This window comes from Eulemur rufifrons, chromosome 17, assembly GCF_041146395.1.
Source record: "Eulemur rufifrons isolate Redbay chromosome 17, OSU_ERuf_1, whole genome shotgun sequence".
In the NCBI taxonomy this organism is placed as follows: Eukaryota; Metazoa; Chordata; class Mammalia; order Primates; family Lemuridae; genus Eulemur; species Eulemur rufifrons.
The window spans coordinates 4,990,394-5,011,228 of record NC_090999.1 but is presented as its reverse complement, the minus strand read 5'-3'; the positions used below and the strand labels follow the sequence as shown (position 1 = coordinate 5,011,228).

At 42.3% G+C, this 20,835-nt stretch overlaps 1 protein-coding gene across 1 annotated transcript in view; it reads right to left on the bottom strand.

The window, feature by feature from the left end:
- Positions 1-20,835, bottom strand: part of ADCY2 (adenylate cyclase 2) — a 369,183-nt gene that overhangs the window by 242,229 nt on the left and 106,119 nt on the right. The window contains exon 3 of the mRNA XM_069492150.1: positions 19,137-19,298. Coding sequence (XP_069348251.1) covers positions 19,137-19,298 — 162 coding nt within the window. The remainder of the gene's footprint in view (positions 1-19,136; positions 19,299-20,835) is intronic.

Genomic DNA, 20,835 nt, shown 5'->3' with positions numbered 1-20,835 from the left:
AGAATGAAGCCTGACAGCCGAGTGGGCAGTCTTCTGCGGCAAGCCCGACGTACAGGAAGAAAGTCCTCTAGCACCTTTTCTCCCTAAGAAGGCTCTGATCATCCCTGGATCCCTCCCTGGATAAGGACTGAATTAAAAAGAGAGAAGCAGAGGTCAGAGTGCAGAAGCAGCATCATGAATCTGGGATCCTTCAGTAAAATAAAGGGCAGTGTTACCTCACCAACAGCAGTCTGCATCTTTCACACAGAGACCCCAGCCAGGACCTGAGCCCTGAGACATGCTGACCAGCGTGTCCTGGGATATTTTCATTCTGCTCTTTGGGAGGCTCTTCGGGGAAATGTTTAACAGAACCCCACAGGCTGAAACATGTATGGCACGTGTGCCTGAATTTCCAAGACACTTACACGGTGTCTGAAATGTAAATGTGTTTCACGAAATCCAAAGCCTCTGCTTGAAATCCAGCAGATGATGTTCAGACACATTCAGGGCATTTCCAAAATCAGAGATGGGGAAAGGAGAAAAATCTTACAGCCAGAGCAGCAGTGTTGAGACCAATTAAATAAAACCTAACCTCACATTCAGCAGAGATTTGACACCGGTGAGCTTGCTCTGAGGCTCACAGAACAAAGAGATGGAGGCATAGTTCCAAGAGGAAAGGCTGGTTTGGAAGTTGCATATTATAAGTTTTTGAAAAAATAATTAACTGTATTTATTAATAGTAACAGAATTTTAATAGACATTGAAGGATTTTGTGGGGTGATAAATTATTCCAGTTAGAGTGGAAATAAGATTACTGGTTATTATTCTAGAACAGGCCCATGGGCCAAGTCTAGCCACTGCCTGTTTTTGTAAGTAAAGTTTCATTGGCGCACGGCCATAGCCACTGCTTACACGTCATCGTAACTGTTCCTAAAGTGCAGCTGAATAGTAGCCACCGAGACCAGATGGCCCACAGTCTGAAAATATTTACTCTCTGGCCCTTCCCAGAAAAAGACTGTGAATCCCTGTTCTAGAACATACACAAGTCTTTTCTGTGGGGCATGGTCTTACTTGTAAGCTCTGTTGACAACCCCACAGTCCAGTGATCGGCGAGACCTGGTATCACTTTACACCACCCTCTGGGTTCCAAATGCAGAATCCAGTAGAGTCCTTGTGTCTTGACGATGGTGAATTATTTAGTGAAGAAATCTATTACAAGGGAAGTAATCAACTTTCCTTTTTATATCGTTATGAATCCACGTTTCTGGGTGTCAGGGATATTTATAGGTTTCCTAGTAATGCTAAGGTGCTTGAAGTTTTCATTTTTGGTTTCATTTTTAATCATATTCATTTTGATAGCCCATAAAAAGTACTGGGATGTTATAGTTGCTTATGATATGTCTGCTGGATAGATTAATGAACTTGAAATTGACATCAATTTAACAAGTTATTTAACTTTATGAGAGACATTTATCAAAATTGTAAGCTGATTTGTAAAAAGAATACAATTTAGTTAAAAATTTTTTTCAAGAAATTAGTTGTGAAAACCAGTTAAACTACTTTTTTTATGCTCACCTTTCATACTACATAATGATTTTCTAGTTCTGGACATTTCACTGTTGAGCTAATTGATACACTGTTATGTTCCTTCCCATTAAAGATTTTATATGATTAATCCATTAACTGTTCCAAAAAAATCACCATGGGATATCTTGCTTGATGTAGAGTGTTTTCTCCTATTTAAATATCTCAGGCAAAGTCCTTTGCTAACTTTAAAGGTTGATTATGTGGGTGTTACTGAAAAATAACAACAAATAAGCCAGAGGGAGAGAAACCCCAGAAAGCCATAACCTAATAAATAGCCACCATTTATTGGACACTTAACACGAACCAAGCTTTCAGCTAGGAATTGCATATACCCAATCCCTAATCCTTAGTCCAATTCTGTTATTGGTCCTCTTTTACAGATACGTAAACAGATGGTCAGAGGAACTAAATTACTTACTAAAATTCATACAACCAATTCATGCAGAACTGGGATTTGAGCTCAAGTCTTTCTGACTCCAAAATTAAAGTTCTTTCCAGTATACATCGCGCTGTCTTTGAAAAGAAGAAACATGTATCTTAGTTCTGGGAGATTCAACAAAAATATTTTATATTCTGTATAACCAATAAGCACTGCCTGCTGTGTACCAGGGAGCAAAGTCCCCTCTCTCAAGGAGTTTGCACAGTACAGCAGTCAGGAAAGAGAGCCTGTGTCACTCAGGCGAGAGGAGCATGACGGCTGTTCTCAGAGTTCAAACACAGGTTCCTGGGATAGGCCCATGGGCCATCAAGGACTTTCTGTGGGTAACACCTAAGCACTGGCCAGGTGACAATGGTGGAGTGCTCCAGATGGAGGACAGAAGAGACTTAACAACACCGAGGTGAGGGATGGCAGAGCACAGTCAGTGACCTGCTGGTAGCTGAGCATCTGCAGAGCTCAGACTCCCTGGGAGGGAGAGGAGGGGAGAGGCTGCAAAAGCCCATGTGGTACAGGCCCTAGGTGCTATGCCTAGAGATCTGAATATTTTGTTCTACAAGCAATAAGAATCCATTTGAAGGATTACAAAGACAGACTTGAGTTTTAGCATGGTCACCCGGAAAGCCATGGCTAAGACATGAGCAAGAGGGTGCTGGCAGCTTCCGAGGCAGTAAGTGACACATTCTGACCCAGGGCAGGGGCAAGAGGAGAGAGCGAAGACTGTGCAGTGAGCAGGATGAGAGTGTGAGGAAATGGAGGAGGGGACAAGGTGGGCCCCAACCTGAAGGCTGGGAAGTCCAGGACATGGTGGTGCCATCCACAGACACAGGGGCTACCAGGGTGGGAAAATACTGAGTTGAATTTGGGGACCACTTTGTTGGAAATACTTGTTGAGCACTGGAATAGAGACACTACGTTGACTAATACTCAAGACAAATGTGTACTGAGACCTGGAGCTGGAAATAATCAAAATGATTCTTAAATTATACACAAGTCAAAAGGCCTGCAATGAAATGGAAGTATTTTTACTTTGTGGGTACTATAAATATTAGATTTTAAAAACACATTAAATAAGAAATGAAAATCTTAAATTGGACCAAAAAATAAGCGTCAAATAGTTTGTAAGCTCTCCTGTAAGAATCTAACACCAGGGTAAAATTTCTACACACCTACCTAGCCCTTCCATCAAAGCCCAAAACATTCTTTAAATTCCACATGAGACAGAGTTAAGGGAAGGAAAGGCAATAACTATGCAGTCTATATGCTTACTTTACTCAAATTTTGTTTAGAAATGGACATTTACTCTAAAAACATTAGATCATTTTGAAGCCTTATTTATAAGAAAAAACTATACCTAACCAAAACTCCACAAAAATCCCAAAAGCGGAATAGGTGCAGACAAACTCCATGGAGAGAAATATCTAGATATCTGATCAAACAACAAAAAGAACTGGGAATGCTGGGAAACTGATTTCCAGAGAGACATGAAGGTGTCACAGTGATAAGACTCCAGTTCCTACAGTCATCTGGGAAGTTCTCGGAGGGAGCAATCAAAATGAGAATCACTTACAACGGCTGAACCAACTCTGCAGTGAGAGGATGACAGTGATGAGTGGTGTGCCCCATCTGCCCAGAGGAGGGTTTTCGAGTCACCTCTTACCCTCTGCTGGGATCCATCCACCTCCGTCTCAACAACTGCCGTCACTGCTGCAAGTGCCAAGTCTGTCCTAAGAGTCAGGTCACTAGAGGGGTGCACTACTGTGCTTGTGACTGAAGACTTCCACCCACGAGAGTCTGCATAATCTTCAGCAGGCATCCTGAGGATCTTCCAAATGGAAGTTCAGCTCTGCCTCCGAGAACCTCCTTTGCACTAAATCAAGAAACACAGTCTTCAGCTTGTTAATAAGCCTTACATCAGAATTTTATAACCCATAGCTTGAAGCAGTGAGTACTTCATTGACAAAGCTCTCTGGGCTATGTGTAAGGCAGTTTATTTCAGATTAATGTCCCCAGTGTCTCCGACAGTATTTTTGAAAATGCCCTTAATTATGTATTAAGAGTAAATCAAATCAGAGACCTTCTCTGCCCAGTTAAATAGCTAAAATCAGGCGATCTTTGTTGAACAGACACAAACATCACAAGGATTTCTTGGAATCGAGCGTCGAGTCACTATTTTTCCTATGGGTCATAATGTCATCAAAGGCAGCTCAGTGTCAGCTCACTTTTCTGCCAGTGATGACAATGATGAGAAATCCCAGATCTCTGATTTTCTCTTTGTACCTCTGTTTCCTATTTCTTCAATCATCTCATTTCCTTATGATACTATAAATTTGAAGAGCTCAAAAAGAGATTTAAAATCCATGTGAGCTTCTGACTTATCTTGAAGAAGACAAGAGAACAACGTGAAGGCGTGAGGGTGCTGTGATTGTCACCACTCTTCACGATTACCCTGAAAGGACAGCACTACCTCAGCTACTTTGCATTCGGCTGCCATGCTCAGAGATGGTGGGTGTGACAAGAAAGAACTGTCCATGATTCCCCCGTTAGGTGACATCAAAGACACCTGGAGGCTTGTTATGTCTCTACACTTACTTGGTCGTGCATGTGTGTGCCCATTCATTCAGTCACTCGTGGATTTGGTCAGGATGCATCCATTTGATGCTATACTATGTACGCTTGGTGTTGGGACAAATAAAAACAGTAAAAAGCTTTGGCTCCTGCCATTAGTCTCAGAAGCTCATCTCAAAGCCAAGAGACTGTATCAGAAGGAAGGATGGGAAGGACACAGAGACAAATAAGCATACTGAAATATGATGTGACGGTTCCTGTAAAAATTGACAATAATGACAAGAATCGGGGTGCCACAGGAGCATAGGCTGATTCCCCACCTTGTCAACCTCCATCTCTGTATCAGTGATTCACCACTGTCACTTAAGGCTGGGGCACCGACACTGTCACCACCCCAGTTCTCCTTCTGGTCTGCTCAGAAGCAAGTCTGTCTTCTGGCAGATGTGAGTCAAACAAGGGAAGGAAAGCAGGAATGCTTTGTTGTATGAGTCTTTTAAACCAGTGGTCCCCAACCTCTATGGCACCGGGGACTGGTTTCATGGAAGATGATTTTTCCACAGATGGGTGGGGGGATGATTCAAGAACATTACATTTATTGTGCTGTCAGACCTCTCTGCTAATGATAATCTGTATTTGCATCTGCTACCCAGCGCTAGCATCACCACCTCAGATCATCAGGCATTAGACTCTCCTAAGGAGCACGCAGCGTACAACCTCTGCATGCGCAGTTTCTAGTAGGGTTCATGCTCCTATGAGAATCTAATGCTGCTGCTGATCTGACAGGGGGTGGAGCTTATGCATTTATGCCAGTGATGGGGAGCGGCTGTAAACAGAGATGAAGCTTTGCTTGCTCGCCCGCTGCTCACCTCCTGCTGTGTGGCCTGGTTCCTAACAGGCCACAGACCAGTACCAGTCCGTGGCCTGGGGGTTGCTGACTGCAGCTTAAATGATGCTGAGACTCGGACTTGCTAAACTTTCACTAAACCAGACAAGCCAAGGCTAGGGATCTTAGAAGAGCATTCTAAATTGTAATAAAACTCTGTTCACTCTCTTCATCTTTGCTTTTTTCCTTCCCCTTCTCATCTTAGGTTGACATCTTAATCTAGAGTTTGAGGTTCAGACATGGTGTACAAAGTAAATTTTTAAGAAACCCAAGAAAAGGTTAAAAACTAAATATTTCCAGTTTGTCACACAAACACAACAGTTCCTCTTCTCACAGGGAAATTATCCAGAACCCCAAGGAGAATGGGAAACACACATGTGACCTCTGTTTCCATCAAAATTAGACAATTGACAGAATCCCCAGCATCCAACAGGGTATGAGGACCACCAAAGCAAGCAGGACCCAGGTGTGGGAGCCGAGACTGATGCTGTAAGAGGACATTCCTTGCAGATGAGGCTGCAGCGTCAGGTAGGAGGCAGGGACGTACCCATCCAAGGTGAGGGGCCCAAGACGTGTGAGAGACACGTCAACCAGTTCACATTGTATGAATGTTGGTGGGCGCCCCCGGATTCAGGGTGTTCAGGAGGCTGGACTCAAGAAGAAATGCCATCAGCAAGGCACATGTGAGGATCTCTCGGTTAGCACCCCCCTTGGCTATGGGGAAACACCGGGATGAAATCAGCATCCGCACAGCCATGCACCCACCACAAGGGCTCAGGAAGTTCTTGTGCTAATGGTGAAAGTGATCGACACCAATAGTAGTACATAGTTCATGTTAAAAGAGCATATGAGAAAAGTAAAAAGAATATGGATAATTTCTAATGTTAATGTAATAAAACTAAGATTAATAATATAAAAAGAACAGAAAAATATCACACTTGAAGCTCAGACTCGGGGGGATGGGGGGGCATGGGCAATATATATAACCTGAACTTTTGTACCCCCATAATAAGCTGAAATAAAAAAGAAAAAGAAAAAAAATGAAAAATCTCCTATCATCTGAAATTAAAACAACAGAAGTTTTTTTGTCAAAAAAGAAATTCAAACCAAATCAGCAAAATATATAGTAAATAATGAGCACATCTGAGGCACAGAGCTAAAGCCATTTTCAAAGGAAAATCTATAGCCTTCAATACTTATATAAATAAATGAAAGAAAAATACACTGTCTAACACAAGAAGTTAGAAATACAAAAGAAAACCAAAATAAGAAATTAATAAATAAAAAAAACCCTGAAATTAAAAAACAGAAAATCAGTAAAAATAGTAAATATATCCAAAATTCATTATTTGGAGAAATAAAGTAAAATAAATGAAATGTTGGCTACATGAATCAAAAATAAATGCAGAAGGGGCAAATCTCAAGAATAAGAAACTAAACAGGGGAAAGTAAACACAAATACAGAGGGAATTGTAACTTTATGAAATACAACTGAAGCCTTGAATGAAAGAGACTGCATTTAAAAAAAAATATCTTTGACAAAAACAAAGTCCAAAAGAGAGAAAGTAAACCTAAACAGAAATATTTTACAGGAAAAATAGGAACTTCTATCTAATCTAATCTAACATGTATGAACATTTGAGATCAAAGAAGCTCATGAATGAGCAAAGTACGCAGAACCATCCTGCCTGCGTGTTTGTTCTTGTCAATGTCAAGATAAATGCAAAATCCTTAATTAGTTATTGGTGAAAAGAGTGAAGTCACAAATTAAAGCATAAAACACAATATGATCTACTGAGGATAATTCCAGAAATTCATGAACTGTTCTATATTTTAAAAAGGAGAAAAATCATAGCTTTGCCCATGAGTGATTATAAAAAAAAAATCTTACTCATGCACTGCTGGTGGGACTGCAAACTAGTACAACCTCTATGGAAGGTAGTATGGAGATACCACAAAGAGCTACAAGTAGAGCTACCATTTGATCCAGCAATCTCACTACTGGGCATCTACCCAAAGGAAAAAAAGACATTCTATAAAAAAGACATCTGCACTCGAATGTCTATGGCAGCACAATTCACAATTGCAAAGATGTGGAAACAACCCAAGTGCCCATCAATACATAACTGGATTAATAAAATGTGGTACATGTATACCATGGAGTTCTACTCAGCCATAAAAAAAATGATGGACTACCTTTTGTATTATCTTGGATGGAGCTAAAGAATGGAAAAAAGAATGGAAAAGAATGGAAAAAGAAACACCACATGTACTCACCATTAAACTGATACTAACTGATCAACATCTATGTGCACATGGGAAGTAACATTCATAGGGTGTCGGGAAGGTGGGAAGGGGGAAGAGGAGATGGGTATATACACACCTAATGGGTGAGGTGTGCACTTTCTGCGGGATGGACATGCTTGAAGCTCTGACTCATGTGGGGCAAAGGCCATATATGTAACCTAAACATTTGTACCCCCGTAATATGCTGAAATAAAAAAAAATTTAAATAAAAATAAAAACAAAAGGAGAGAATCATAGCCTTGTCCATGAGTGAATAAAAAAAAAAATCTTACTTATACACTGCTGGTGGGACTACAAACTAGTACAATCTCTATGGAAAGTAGTATGGAGATACCACAAAGAGCTACAAGTAGAGCTACCATTTGATCCAGCAATCCCACTACTGGGCATCTACCCAAAGGAACAAAAGACATTTTATAAAAAAGACATCTGCACTCGAATGTCTAAGGCAGCACAATTCACAATTGCAAAGATGTGAAAACAACCCAAGTGCCCATCAATACATGAGTGGATTAATAAAATGCAGTATATGTATACCATGGAGTACTACTCAGCCATAAAGAAATGATGAACTACCTTTGTATTATCCTGAATGGAGCTGAAGCCCATTCTTCTAAGTGAAGTATCACAAGAATGAAAAAAGAAACACCACATGTACTCACCATTAAACTGGTACTAACTGATCAACACTAATGTGCACACGTGGGAAGTAACATAGGGTGTCAGGAAGGGGGAGGCGGGCATGGGTGAATCCACACCTAACGGATGCAGTGCGTGCTGTCTGGGGGATGGGCACGCTTGTTGAGTGGTGCAAAGGCAATTTATGTAACCAAAGCATTTGGACCCCTGTAATACTTGAAATTAAAAAAAAAAAGTCTTTTGATCTAGTTCAAGATCTACTCTTTAAAGAAAAAAACAAAAAAAACAAAAACAGTCTCTAAATACGAATCAATGGGTACTTCCTTCACACTATAAAATTTATTTAACTTAGCCCCAAAGCCAGCATATTGCTTAAAGGGAAAATATTAGTCCAACTAAATAAAAAATTAGACAAATGTGTCTACTACAACTGCTCTGATAGTAACTCTTTTTTCCTGGAAGAACCAGGAAAAGCAACTGAAAAGAAAAGGAAGTTTTAAAAATTATAAAGTAGAGAGCCACTTAAAAATAATGTGATTATATACTTGGAAAACCTAAGAGGATCAAATGAAAAACCACTGCAAACAATGAGAATTCACAAGTGGCTGGAAGAAGCGAATTTACTGAAAACCCTATGAAACTCTCGCTCTCTTTTTCTCTCTCTCCCTCCCACCCCCATCTCTTCGTCTTTCTGTCTCTCTCTCAAACGTGAACATATCATCTGTTTTTAAAAGTAGGCAAAGAGCCAAGAGCAGATGCTCGGTTGCCCTACCTATGTGCAACCATCCGGCAAGAATTCTTTTTGTTTGCCCTATGGATAATATTAATAGCTTTGTATGAACAAGGGTGGAATTCTCATTTGTTTCTTCCTTCTGAATTCTTCTAGTTTTCCTTTATTTCCTAAGCTACCATAAATATTTACCAAGAAGGTATCTGCATATACTGTGCACCACAGAACTTAGCAACGCCTGAGCAGGCAAGAGAAAAGGAAGCTCACAGACTCTCTGGCCTTGAAGAATGCAGGGAACAGTCTGCAACACCTACGGAGGAGGAGGAGTGGAACTGCGGCGTGGGCGCTGGTATCTGTGTTGGGATGAACAGCGACCTCCCTCAAAAGTTATGTCCACATATGACTTTTGTAAAATAAGGGTCTTTGCAGATGTAATTAAGGATGCTGCAATGAGATCATCCTGAATTTACAGTGGCCCTTAAATACAATGACCAATGTCCTTATAAGAGAGAGAAAGAGACAAGATACAAAGAGAAGAAAGCCGTACAAAGACAGAGGCATAGACTGGAGTTATGGAGCCCTAGGCCAAGGAGTGCCAATGACCACTGGCAACCCCCAGAATCTAAGACAGGGGCATAAACGTATTCTCCCTCACGACCTCCAGAGAGAACCAACTCTGCCAACGCTGTGATTTTGATTTCTGTGAGGGAATAAATGTCAGAATTTATAAATTTCTGTTGTTTCAGGCATCTGAGTTTTGCAGCAATTTGTTAGAGCAGCCCTACGAAACCAATGCAGTATCCAGCTGGGGGCGGGAGAAGAGATTCAAAGAGAAGGAGCTATGCAGGTGAATGTCTGCAGACCACAAAACGTAGACATAAGATGGTCAGATCCACCTAATCCAGGTGCCATATGGCTGTGAGAGGTAGAGGAAAAGAGTAACCCTCCGGGTTGCCTGGGAGCAGAGTAGGCTTCCCCACGGAACAAGACATTCCAGAGAAGGCGTGTCACGGGAATCCAAGACATGGAGCTGGCAAGTGACCCTGCAAATGCCTACTCCTGTATTTGTCCCTCTCATTCCTGCCAAGGGGTGAACCTGGGGAGCTCCGTCTCAAGCATTTCCCACACCAGGTGTTCCATTCACCTACAGGAGTTCAGATCCTCGGGCAAGAGCAGAACTTTTTAACTACACCCATAAGTGGAGCGTGGGCTTCCCAGACCCCATGAGGATGAAGTCACTGCCCTGAGTCTGTGAAGGGCTCACCACAGGACAGTGAGCCACAGCCACACTTGGGCTCTGACGGTTTCACACGTGTCTGGTCCAACTCTCACCGGGCTCCACTCCATGGGCCATTGGGATTTTGATTATGACTGCATTCCCCAAAGGACTTTTAAGCTCTGTTTCTCTCAGCTTCTATAAAATCATGAAAACTTAGTAAAACACGTTACTGCTGCTGCTGCTGCTGCCTACTATTCACTGAGGGCTCAATGCTAGCCCAGCTGGACAGCAGGTTCCTCATGAACAGTAAGCCACCCAATTAGCACCAAGGCCAGCAACCGTGTGAGGAAGCTGGCCATTACTGTTGCCACCGAACAGATGACAAAACTGAGTCAGCTAAACAATTAGGCCAAGCTCATGTGGAATTGCAGTTTGGATTCTCCAGGAAGCCCATTCTGCACCGGGGGTAGTGTTTAATAGGGAGTGCCCTGGGGAGCAATGTGGGGAAGGACAGCGGCAGAACGGGCTGACGGAGAGGTGAGCTGCTCTGCAGACCCAGCAACACCGGGCAAACTCGTGGCACTCTGGAGGTGAAAGGGCCTGCCAGAGTTGCTTGCACGCAGCCAAAACGGAAGGGACTCATACTCCCAACCCAATTAGCCATGGGCGTGGGCCATCCTCTACAGGGCATGACCTCGGGCTGGCAGCTGTCCTCAGGCCATCCCTGGGGGCGCTGATGGCTGAAAGCCAGCTGCGGACAACACGCCCAATAGCTGGGCAGCAAATCTCTCCCTGAGGAGGATCTGGGAGGTGGACCTCAATATTCACCTCACACAGCTATGAAGCAGGAGAAGCAGAATCCAAACCCAGGTTCTGCCCGAGGCCAAAGTGCTCACTCAGTCCACCATGCAACACCCTCTGCCACACCTGGACATTCATGAACTGCTGAGAGGGATCTTGGAAATGATTAGCCCAGATTCTGGCCATCAGGACCTCTCTTCTCCTAGGGGAGACAAAAATCGATGCACATCATTCTCATCGAAAGCATGCTGTGATTACTGCTGCAAAACCAGAATGACAATACATGCCCTCCATTCCCAGCCTGCCCAGTTTGTTACACTCTGCAAGCATAACGAGAATGCTGCAGTCTACTTCCAAGAAGCTATTAACACCTGATGCTTCTGAGCACTAACCGTGCATCCTCCCCAGCCAAGTCCTTTTCATTTATCACCACTTCACTCCACCATCCGTGCTTCCCTAGGAAGAAGCCATGGTTACCTCTCAATTTACAGACAGCTAGGATCAGCCCCAGCTCTCTCTCTCCTTGGAATGTCTCCCAGGGATGCTGTGTAATCCTCTGTCCATTGAACCAGTTCATTGCGCTTCTCTCCACACTTTAAAGAGAATCCCTTAGAACCAGAGCAATATTCTCACTAAGGTCAAGCTGCAGATATATTATTGTCTTCAGTTCATATAACTTAGCAGATTCATCACTCTGTGCTGCAAGAACATAGGAGGAGTCTGTCCTGTGTGACTCCCCACTGGGGATGCTGATTTTCTCATTGTCTTTTAGGAGTTTCAAAGAGCAATTACTGATGGTTTAATAAATGCTTAGAATCAGTATCTTTCACAAACTAAGCACTTGCTTCAAAAATAAGCATTTGGAATAAGAAGAGCCTCAGATCTTTGTAAATAATGGACAAAAGAGGCATGGATTTGTGCAATTAGGAGAAAATCACTACCAAGATGTCACATGAAAGGTCAGTGAAAGGGGCCACCAGTCAACATTTTATCAATCTATAAGAAAGTATCCTATTTGACATGAATCTATCGCTTTGAATGAACAGAGGACATGGAGTTCAGAGACAGAATCAAGAAGAGGAAAGAGACAGCTGATGGATGACCACACACCACTTTTCATTTTTAAAGAAATCCTTCTTTCTCATGTTCCTTTGATCCAATCCCCAATAACAAATTCATGTTCTGGGAAGGCTTCCCTGTCCCTGTGTTTCTTCAGTGCCCTCCCCAAAGCTGCTCCACAAATGTTTAAACATAAACCTAGGTCGCATTCCATCACAGTCAAATTGTTAGTTGCCGACATGGAAGTTCGAGATCTCTAACTCTCTTGTATTTTTGTTCTAGAAATCGCCAGAGCATTTTAAAAGTGGTCTAATGTCCTGCATTAAGTGTTAATGCTATTGCTGTTCATGTGTCCTTCCAAATCTCTCCCTAGTACAACAAAGGTGCCAAGTTCCTGCCATGGAGAGAAGGAAATGTACGTGTCAGGCCGAGGAAGGGACAGAGGTGGAGGAAGGAGAGCAGGGATGGGAAATGTGCACAGATTTGCTCTAGGATTTAGTCACCTTAGGCACTTTCCTATTTTTATCCCTTCTCCATCCTTACCCCCTTTCCTTGCAAGTTATAATACCTTTAGCACAGGTAGCAATAGCTTGCTAAACTAGGATATGGATTCTACTTAATCAGTACCTTCATGCTATACAAAATGGGCAAGGTACAGTCTCCTTTTTTTGTTGTGTTCTTGTGGAAAAAATTAATACCCTGTGCTTCTCTGAAAACAAAACAGTCAGAACAGAGGTCCAAATTCCTAACAATTAGTCTCTTCCACAGCCAGAAACCGGGCAGCTGGAAACCTGCTGTTTCTCCTTTGAGCTTCTCAGATTAGATCCTAAATGCAATTTAACTCCAGACTCCAATATACGCTTCCTGAATTATGCCTAAAAAGAGTCAGTTATGTAACAAATCCACACTGCTATCGATTACACACTTGCCATAGACGACCTACTATATTAGATACAATCTGAAGTTTTTCAAATTGCATCACAACTTAAATGTATTAAAGCGACCAGTGTGTAAAAAAAAAATCCTATGAAATTTCTCTAACATAGAAGTAATCCTGTTATAAAATCAATAAGCGCTCCTTGGCCTATCTGCTTTAATAAATATGGATTCTCACATAACCAGCTTGCTTAAGTAAGTCTATATTCAAATTTCCCCCCACTCAAAGGAAAATAAAAGATAACAGAATGAAAATTCAGAGCGTGCTATGAATACCAAGGAAATAAAAATGAAAGAAAAGTAAGAAAGTTTCAAATACAAAATGCTATCACAATATATAAATGGGAATATTTGAAAATTCTTTCAGGTTGGTTGCTTATTATGCCAACAGCGACGCTGCCCTAGGAACGTGAAGCAACTGAAGAACAGGCGAGACATATATTTTGGATGAAATAAACTCTGTGAAACCACAGGTGTCAGGCCGCACAGCGGCTTCTGCCCGTGACCCGCTGGCCCTGGCTGGGAGGCCTGATTCCAGCCTCCTGTGTCCCCCAGTGGTGGCACAGCTGCCACCTCCCCAGGCCCAGGCAGGGGGCAGCCACACAGCATGAGAGGGGCAGGGGTGTGTCTTCTCCCGTTTTCCAGCCTCAGTTTCCCCTTGCCTTCATAAAATGATAAGCAAAGAACACTCCTTGCTGCTCTCCTGGAACCTCCGAATGTATGTTATCCTGCCAATATAAGCAAAATTCTTATTTTCCAGTGAATCACGAGTTACTAAGGGATTTGGGTGCTTACACTGAATGTATCACACAGAAATGATACATTCTTCTTACATGGACAATATAAAACCTCTTTTCTTTAAGTTTCTTGATATGTAATATTTTCTTCTCTTCATTATTAAGGAATTTCAGAATTCCAAAATCTCTTCATAATCCCAGATTCTAAAAAAGCTTGACTTCAAAACCCAGTTAGGATACCCAAGAGAAAAGAATTACAAAAAAAGACTTGCAGAGACCAGCACAAAGTAAATCAGAGAGTAACTGAAAAATATTTCTTCTTTCACAAATACTAATAAACGCTGTGTTCAAAAATCTGTTAGTTCTCTTTCTCTTCCTTGTTTCACCTCTTTTTCTTTTCTTCTTCTTTTTTTATGGATCTATAACAGCTGTACACATTTTGGGGGTGCATGTGATATTTGACACCTGTATATAACGTATAGTGATCACATCCGGGTGCTTGGAATATCCATCACCTCAAATATTTATCTTTTCTTGGTGTTAAGAACATTACAATTCTCTTCTAGCTATTTTGAAATATACAATAAATTACTGTAAATTATGCTTTCCCTCCTGTGCTATTCCTTCGAACTAACTGCATTTTCCTGCCCCTCAACCAACTTCTCTTCTTTTCCTCCCCCCTTCCCTTCAAGGCCTCTGCCCTTTTCCCCTTGTCTTTCTCCTTCTGTCCTAGATAACTCAATCCTTAAGCCATCAGACAAGCCCGAGCAAGGAGGCGTGTGTGCCAGCAGAGGACGGGGGAAGCTGTATCTGTCCAAGGGTGACAAAGCTAGCTGTGAGGAGTGTCCACAGCGGCAGAGGTCAAGCCCAGGGGGACAGAGCTGAGCAGAGGAGGGGACACCCAGGCGAGGGGCAGTCCCACAGAGCCCGAGCCCAGCAGGCGCACACACGTGCAGCGGGGAAGCTGGGCGTGAGGACCGGGGCAGAAGCCCAGTGAGAAGCCATCTGCCGGGGAGGGAGGCAGTAGACAGGAGGCTGGCTACAGACGGAAGCTGGTGCAGTAAGGAAATATAGCAAGAATCGTGGAGCTGAATTTTTTCACTGTGGGTCAAGGAACCGACAATGGAGAGAACTGGAATGAAACCTGTGGTGGCTGGAGATGGAAATATCCAAATGAAGACAGAGTTGTTAGTACAGAAGTGTCTATAAAAATAAATGCAGAGTAAATGTGCGTGGGCCTCCCTCTGGTGCACTGACAGCCCAACGGTGACGGGAACATCGGATGCCAGATCTTGCCTCTAAATGCCATTGTTCCCTAAGAAGAACCTGGGTTCCTCAGAGACGGCTGATTTTAGGGCTGGGGTGGGGTGGAACTAGATGGGCTTGAAACAAGAAAAGCAAGAAAGTGCCCAGAGGATGAGGGGGTTGGGTCAGGAGGGCACAGGGGCCAGCGTGCAGCAGTGTCCACTGGAAAAATCAGAGCCACTGTGGGCATGAAAGTGCACCGTGATGGCAATGGCTTATACCCTACTGGATAACACAGGAAAATGCAAGGCCATAGACCTGCAAATCAATCAATCAATCAAAAGTTTGATAAAAATACAAGGCACGTGCCTAATTTCAATGTAACTTTCCATAAAATATGTATTGATTTTGAAGAGGAAAACAGTAATTTTAATGTGGAAAATCCTGGTGGATACAGCCAGAGTACAAATGAACACAGTAAGTAAGGGGACAAAGCGAAATGACACGTCCCCCAGACAGCGCTCCATGAGGACACGCTCACCGTCACTCTGTGACTCCTGTCACAGACACAGAACCTGAATCTATTCACGAGGAAGCATCTGACAGACCAAGTTGAAGGGCGTTTTACAAAGTAACGGGCCTGCAACTTTCAAGAATGTTAAGATCATGAGGCCAAAGCAGCACTAAAGATCTGTTCCAGACCCAAGCAGACCGGAGACACCTCGCACCACGCCATGCCAGGATTCTGGGCTGGGCCTTTTGCCATAAAGGGCATTACTGGGGGAGCTGAAGGAACCTGGATGGGGTCTGTGCATCAGACGGCAGGAACAGAGAGCAATGTGACTGTCCCAGTGATGACACTTGTGCTGTGGTTATGCAGGAGAATGGCATTGTAGGAAATACGCACTAAAGCATTCACGGTCATGGGACATCAGATGGGCAACTGACCATCCAATGGTTTAGGAAAAAGGTAATTCTCTGTACCGTATTTGCAACTTACTGGTAAGTCTGTGACTGTTTCAAAATAAAAGTTGCAAAATGTATTAATGACTATACTTCAAGTTTAAAATATGTTACGAAATAGCATCTATAACTTGCAGTTATTAACTAAGTTTCTTCAATTAGGTGATATATCACAGCAGGAGGAAGCTTTGTACTTCCAGGAAAATGCTGGTAAAATGAATTCTCTGAAAACAACAACTCTGCTATGCGGCAGGAAAGGAAAATGGGGCTACATTATCTTCAGTCAATATTTAGATTAACAGATAAGCACTACATGCTATCAGTAGATTGCCAATGTTCAAAGAAATAAAATAAAACAAAATATTCTTACTACGGATCTGTGTTAAACAAAATACACTCCTCCTCTGGTGGCTTAGAAGGCAGGGCGAGCAACCTCCTTCTTTATGACAGACCAGCATCCTTTGTAGAGCACTGCTTTGCACGATTGCACCAAGCGAGACAACCGCCACGTTCACAACATTCTGATCCATAAACACGGTGCATATGAAGAATTCAATAAAATGTTTTCCTCCCATCTCAACTCAGTGGTATTTTAGGTTACATTTCCAGCAGTGGCCAAAGGCACTGAAAGCTCTTCTTTTCATTACTGTGAAGTTCACCTACAAACTTTCCATTTTAAATCTGTTGGCATGTCCTATCTTTCCCAGCTCCGGAGAAATTATTTCTGAAGGTATCAGAAATGAACTTCACGTTCTTCCATTCCTTTCAATGTTATTCTTATATGAAATATTACGGAATAAAGCATTTTTATTCGTTTTGTTATTCCAGAATTATACTACCTCTGGCTGTCTGCTGACAAGAAGAAGTATTTTTCTTTGTTCATTGGAGAAAGTGAGTAAATAAAAACATAAGGTTACATTCTTTCCCAATTTTTTTTTTACTAATATAAGAAAATAAAAATGCTTTGAAAAACCCCAAGTCAATACAGTATTTGATGACCTAAAATACAAAAGGTTCTTTGTGAAGCACTTCCTTTTTCCTTTTTGTTTTTGTTTTTTAACCCTGTTTGGTTCTTATAGACAGGCATTAAAATCCTTTATTTCCAGATTTTTTTTCCTATTATATCTCTACCCACAGACATTTCATTTATAAGGCAGGACAGATAGGTACAAAATGTCCAAGAGATGTGTTCCAGGCCACCCCAAACCACGAAGGTGCTATGAGCCGTGAAATGTCTGAGTGTCCTGGTGCCCAGGCGAGGAGGGCTTCCCGCGGTTATTTCAGAATGTAAACCATCTGAGCACACTACACACTTGCTCCCACTGCAAACAAGTATGTGACTACCCAACATTGAGCTTAACAGCTCACATAAAGGGGGAAGGGGGAAGAGTGGAATTTATAGGAGAAAGCAGAATATAAATATTCTCCCCATAAATATTGCCCCATAAATATTCTCAGGGAAGGTTCTGAAATGCAGAAATAGGAAACAAAGGCTGGGGCAGAGCATGTGCTCACAGGACCATTTCTCCCGCGTCTTCCCAGGCACGGCTGCATTGTTCTTTTGCATAGAATGGTGGTTGCCAGGAGCCAGGGAGCGTAGGAAATGGGGAGATGTTGGTCAAAGGGTACACACTTTCAGCGCTAAGATAAACAAGTTCTGCAGGTCTAACTACAGCATGAGTGGTGATGGATGTGCTAGTTAATTTGATCATGATAGTCATTACACAATATGTACATATATCAAATCATAACATTGTATACCTTGGATATATACAATCTTTATTTTCAATTAAATATTTTAAAATAAAAATAAAACACTCCACCTTCATTCTATCCCTTGATTAGATACCGGCCAGCCGCTGTCTTTGTCTTACGCAGTTTTGGTGCCTGGTATGTGTCAAGGGAATGCACAGAGGAACAATTTGGCTTTCCTCCTCTTCTGGGGAGTGGATGCTTCTTAGTGGTGTCTGAATGAGCCAGGGTGAAACTCTAGCCCACTGTGTGAAATCAGAGGACACCAACTCTACACTCAGTGAGGACGATGGATGCTTAATGAATGCAGGTCTTTCTGGCTACTCTTAATGAAAGTGATGCTATGAGCACTAGGAGATGAATATTGAGAAAAGGGATCCCTAAAAAGCTTACAAGCTAAGAGAGACTACTACAGACCCAAAGGTAAGCCTCCAGTTCCAGCTCAAGTTTCCAAATGAAATATCACGTCAAGTGAATGAAAAATGAGTTTCTCAGACCCAGTAGAGCTTAGGTGGCCCATGTCTAAATCCCCTTTCCAATGGCATGGTGCTATTCACAACCGTAATTTTCTCATCCCTGCTGTATTTTATACCATGGCTGCATTAGTCACAATTGATCACCATAGAGCAAATTACATATATTTTTTATAGGTAAAAAATTAGAGACTGTTAGGAATAACTCCAATTCACTGGCCCTCATGTTTATGGATGTACATAATAGGAAATCAAATAGCTTTTAAAATGCTTTTAACTAATTAAATAGAATGGCTTCTTTGAAATGCCATTTACTAGTAAGGCAAAATTTGTTTTTGCAGCATTTTAAAGAACTATTTTATTTTTATAATGCTCATGGATTGGCCAGAAGATTTAAAAATGGAGAATTTTTTATGTCCTCCATAATGAGAGGGTTTTGGATATCATGGTAGAGAGAGAGGTGGGAAAGAATTATTAATTTGATTGTATAAGTTATTTCACTCTATAAATAAGAGTGCTAAATTATAATGTATAGTAAGAACACCTTTTAATCACCAAAATCATACCACCATTCAGAAATCAGAAAAATGGAGTTGTCATATCCAACTTTCCTGCTAACACATTCGATTCACTGTCGGTAATTGCTAAGTGAGTGTGGATCTCACCGATGGAAGTCATTGGTGGGGCTGGCTTCCCCTAGTGTCACTCAGAGTCAGCCCCAAGGAGCCCAGAGGAAGCAGCTTCCAGGTACCAGACTACAGACACAGCCTGAACAGGTGCCGGATGCAGAGGCCTCCCCTGAGAATGCAGACGGGCACCCACCTGCCAGACCAGGTGCTCCTTCGCCTCCGGAGTTGAAGACAGGCAGGCACTCAGCACGATGGTGTGGGAAGCAGAGGTGAGGACGCTGGCGATGATGGCATCTCGCATGCTGAAGGGCAGCATGGTGTACACCACGAAGATAATGAAGAGGAAGAATGATACCTACAGAGGGGAAGCAAAGGATTGAAAGTCACAGAATGTTCTGGTTCCTACATGCTTCCTCTTTCCTTCCTATTAAAGGCTGCATAAAACAGCATGAGAAACATGAGACATGCTCATTTAAGAAATAATATCATTACAGAATAGGACAGCATATTCACACAAATCCACTGGATTACAAGAAGGAACTAATGACTGTGATGGAGAAAAAGAGTTTGTTTTCAAAATTTGGGGACTTTCAGTTTTGGCATCCAAACCATTGCAGACATTAGGTTAACCTGAGCAGTCCATGGGGTATGGATGCAAATCTGGTCTTAAAGTAGTAGGGTTTTGTGTCTGTGCTTTAGAATGCACAACGTGGATTCTTTAAGTTATCTACCAAACTGTGCAGGGACCCCCAGGGAGGGTGGACAGGTGTTGTCTGAGAGTTAGTGAGAGTGGATGCAGAGAGCACTGGTATGTAAAAAACAAAACAAAACAGCTTACACATGGGACATAGTTTGGCAGTTCCTCAAGAAGTTAAATATAGAATAACCATATGAGCCAGCAATTCTACTGCTAGGTATACCCTAAATAATTGAAAATAGATACAGAAACAAATAAATGTGCACACATGTTCATAACACCTAACAGCATTTTCTTAACAGCCAAAAGGTGGAAACATAAGTTTCCATCACAGAATGAATGAATAAACAGCATGTGGTATATCCATACAATGGAATATTATCTGGCCTTAAAATGGAATAAGGTACTAACACACACTATAATATAGATGAACCTCAAAATCATCATGCTAGTGAACAAAACTTGGGCAAAAACTCATATCACATAATTCTATTTATAAAAAATATCCAGAATAAGTAATTCCGTATAGACAGAAAACACACTGGAGGTTGCCAGGGGGATAGGGGGAGGGGATGGGGCAGGGAATAGAGAGTAATTGCTTAATAGGTACAGAGTTTCCTTTGAGATGATGAAAAATGCTCTGAAACTAGGTAGAGGTGTTGTTGCACAATATTGGGAATGTACTGAATTCTTCACTTTAAAATGACTAATTTACCATATGTGAATTTCACCTCAATAAAAACAATCAATATGAAACCACTTAAAGGTTTGGAATGGAAAAGAAAATGGGTTAGTAGGTAATAAAACAGATCCTTTTCAATCAACAAAGATGGAAAGGTGATAAATTGGGTGCGAAAGGCGCCTGAGGTCAGGGAAACAGGCGATGTGGTGCCTGGCCAGCTACCTCACCCCACGCAGCTGCAGCTGTTGAAAGGGAAGCCCGGGAAAGAGCCGGCCCCACTCTCACGGCGTGTCCTGAGCCACCTGAAGGGGGCGCCGCAGCCCAGCACAGCTGGAAGGATGCGGATGTGGGGAGAGGATGCCAGCTGTTCTGGTACCAAGTCTGGATGCGAGTTCCTGAGAAGAATGTGAGCCATGGGCTCGGCTCCCGACGGATTTAAAGAGGGAAGGGAGCCCGGGAGGACACCAGGCTTTTCCCCCTGGGTGTTCACAGGAATCTGCACCGCATATTACA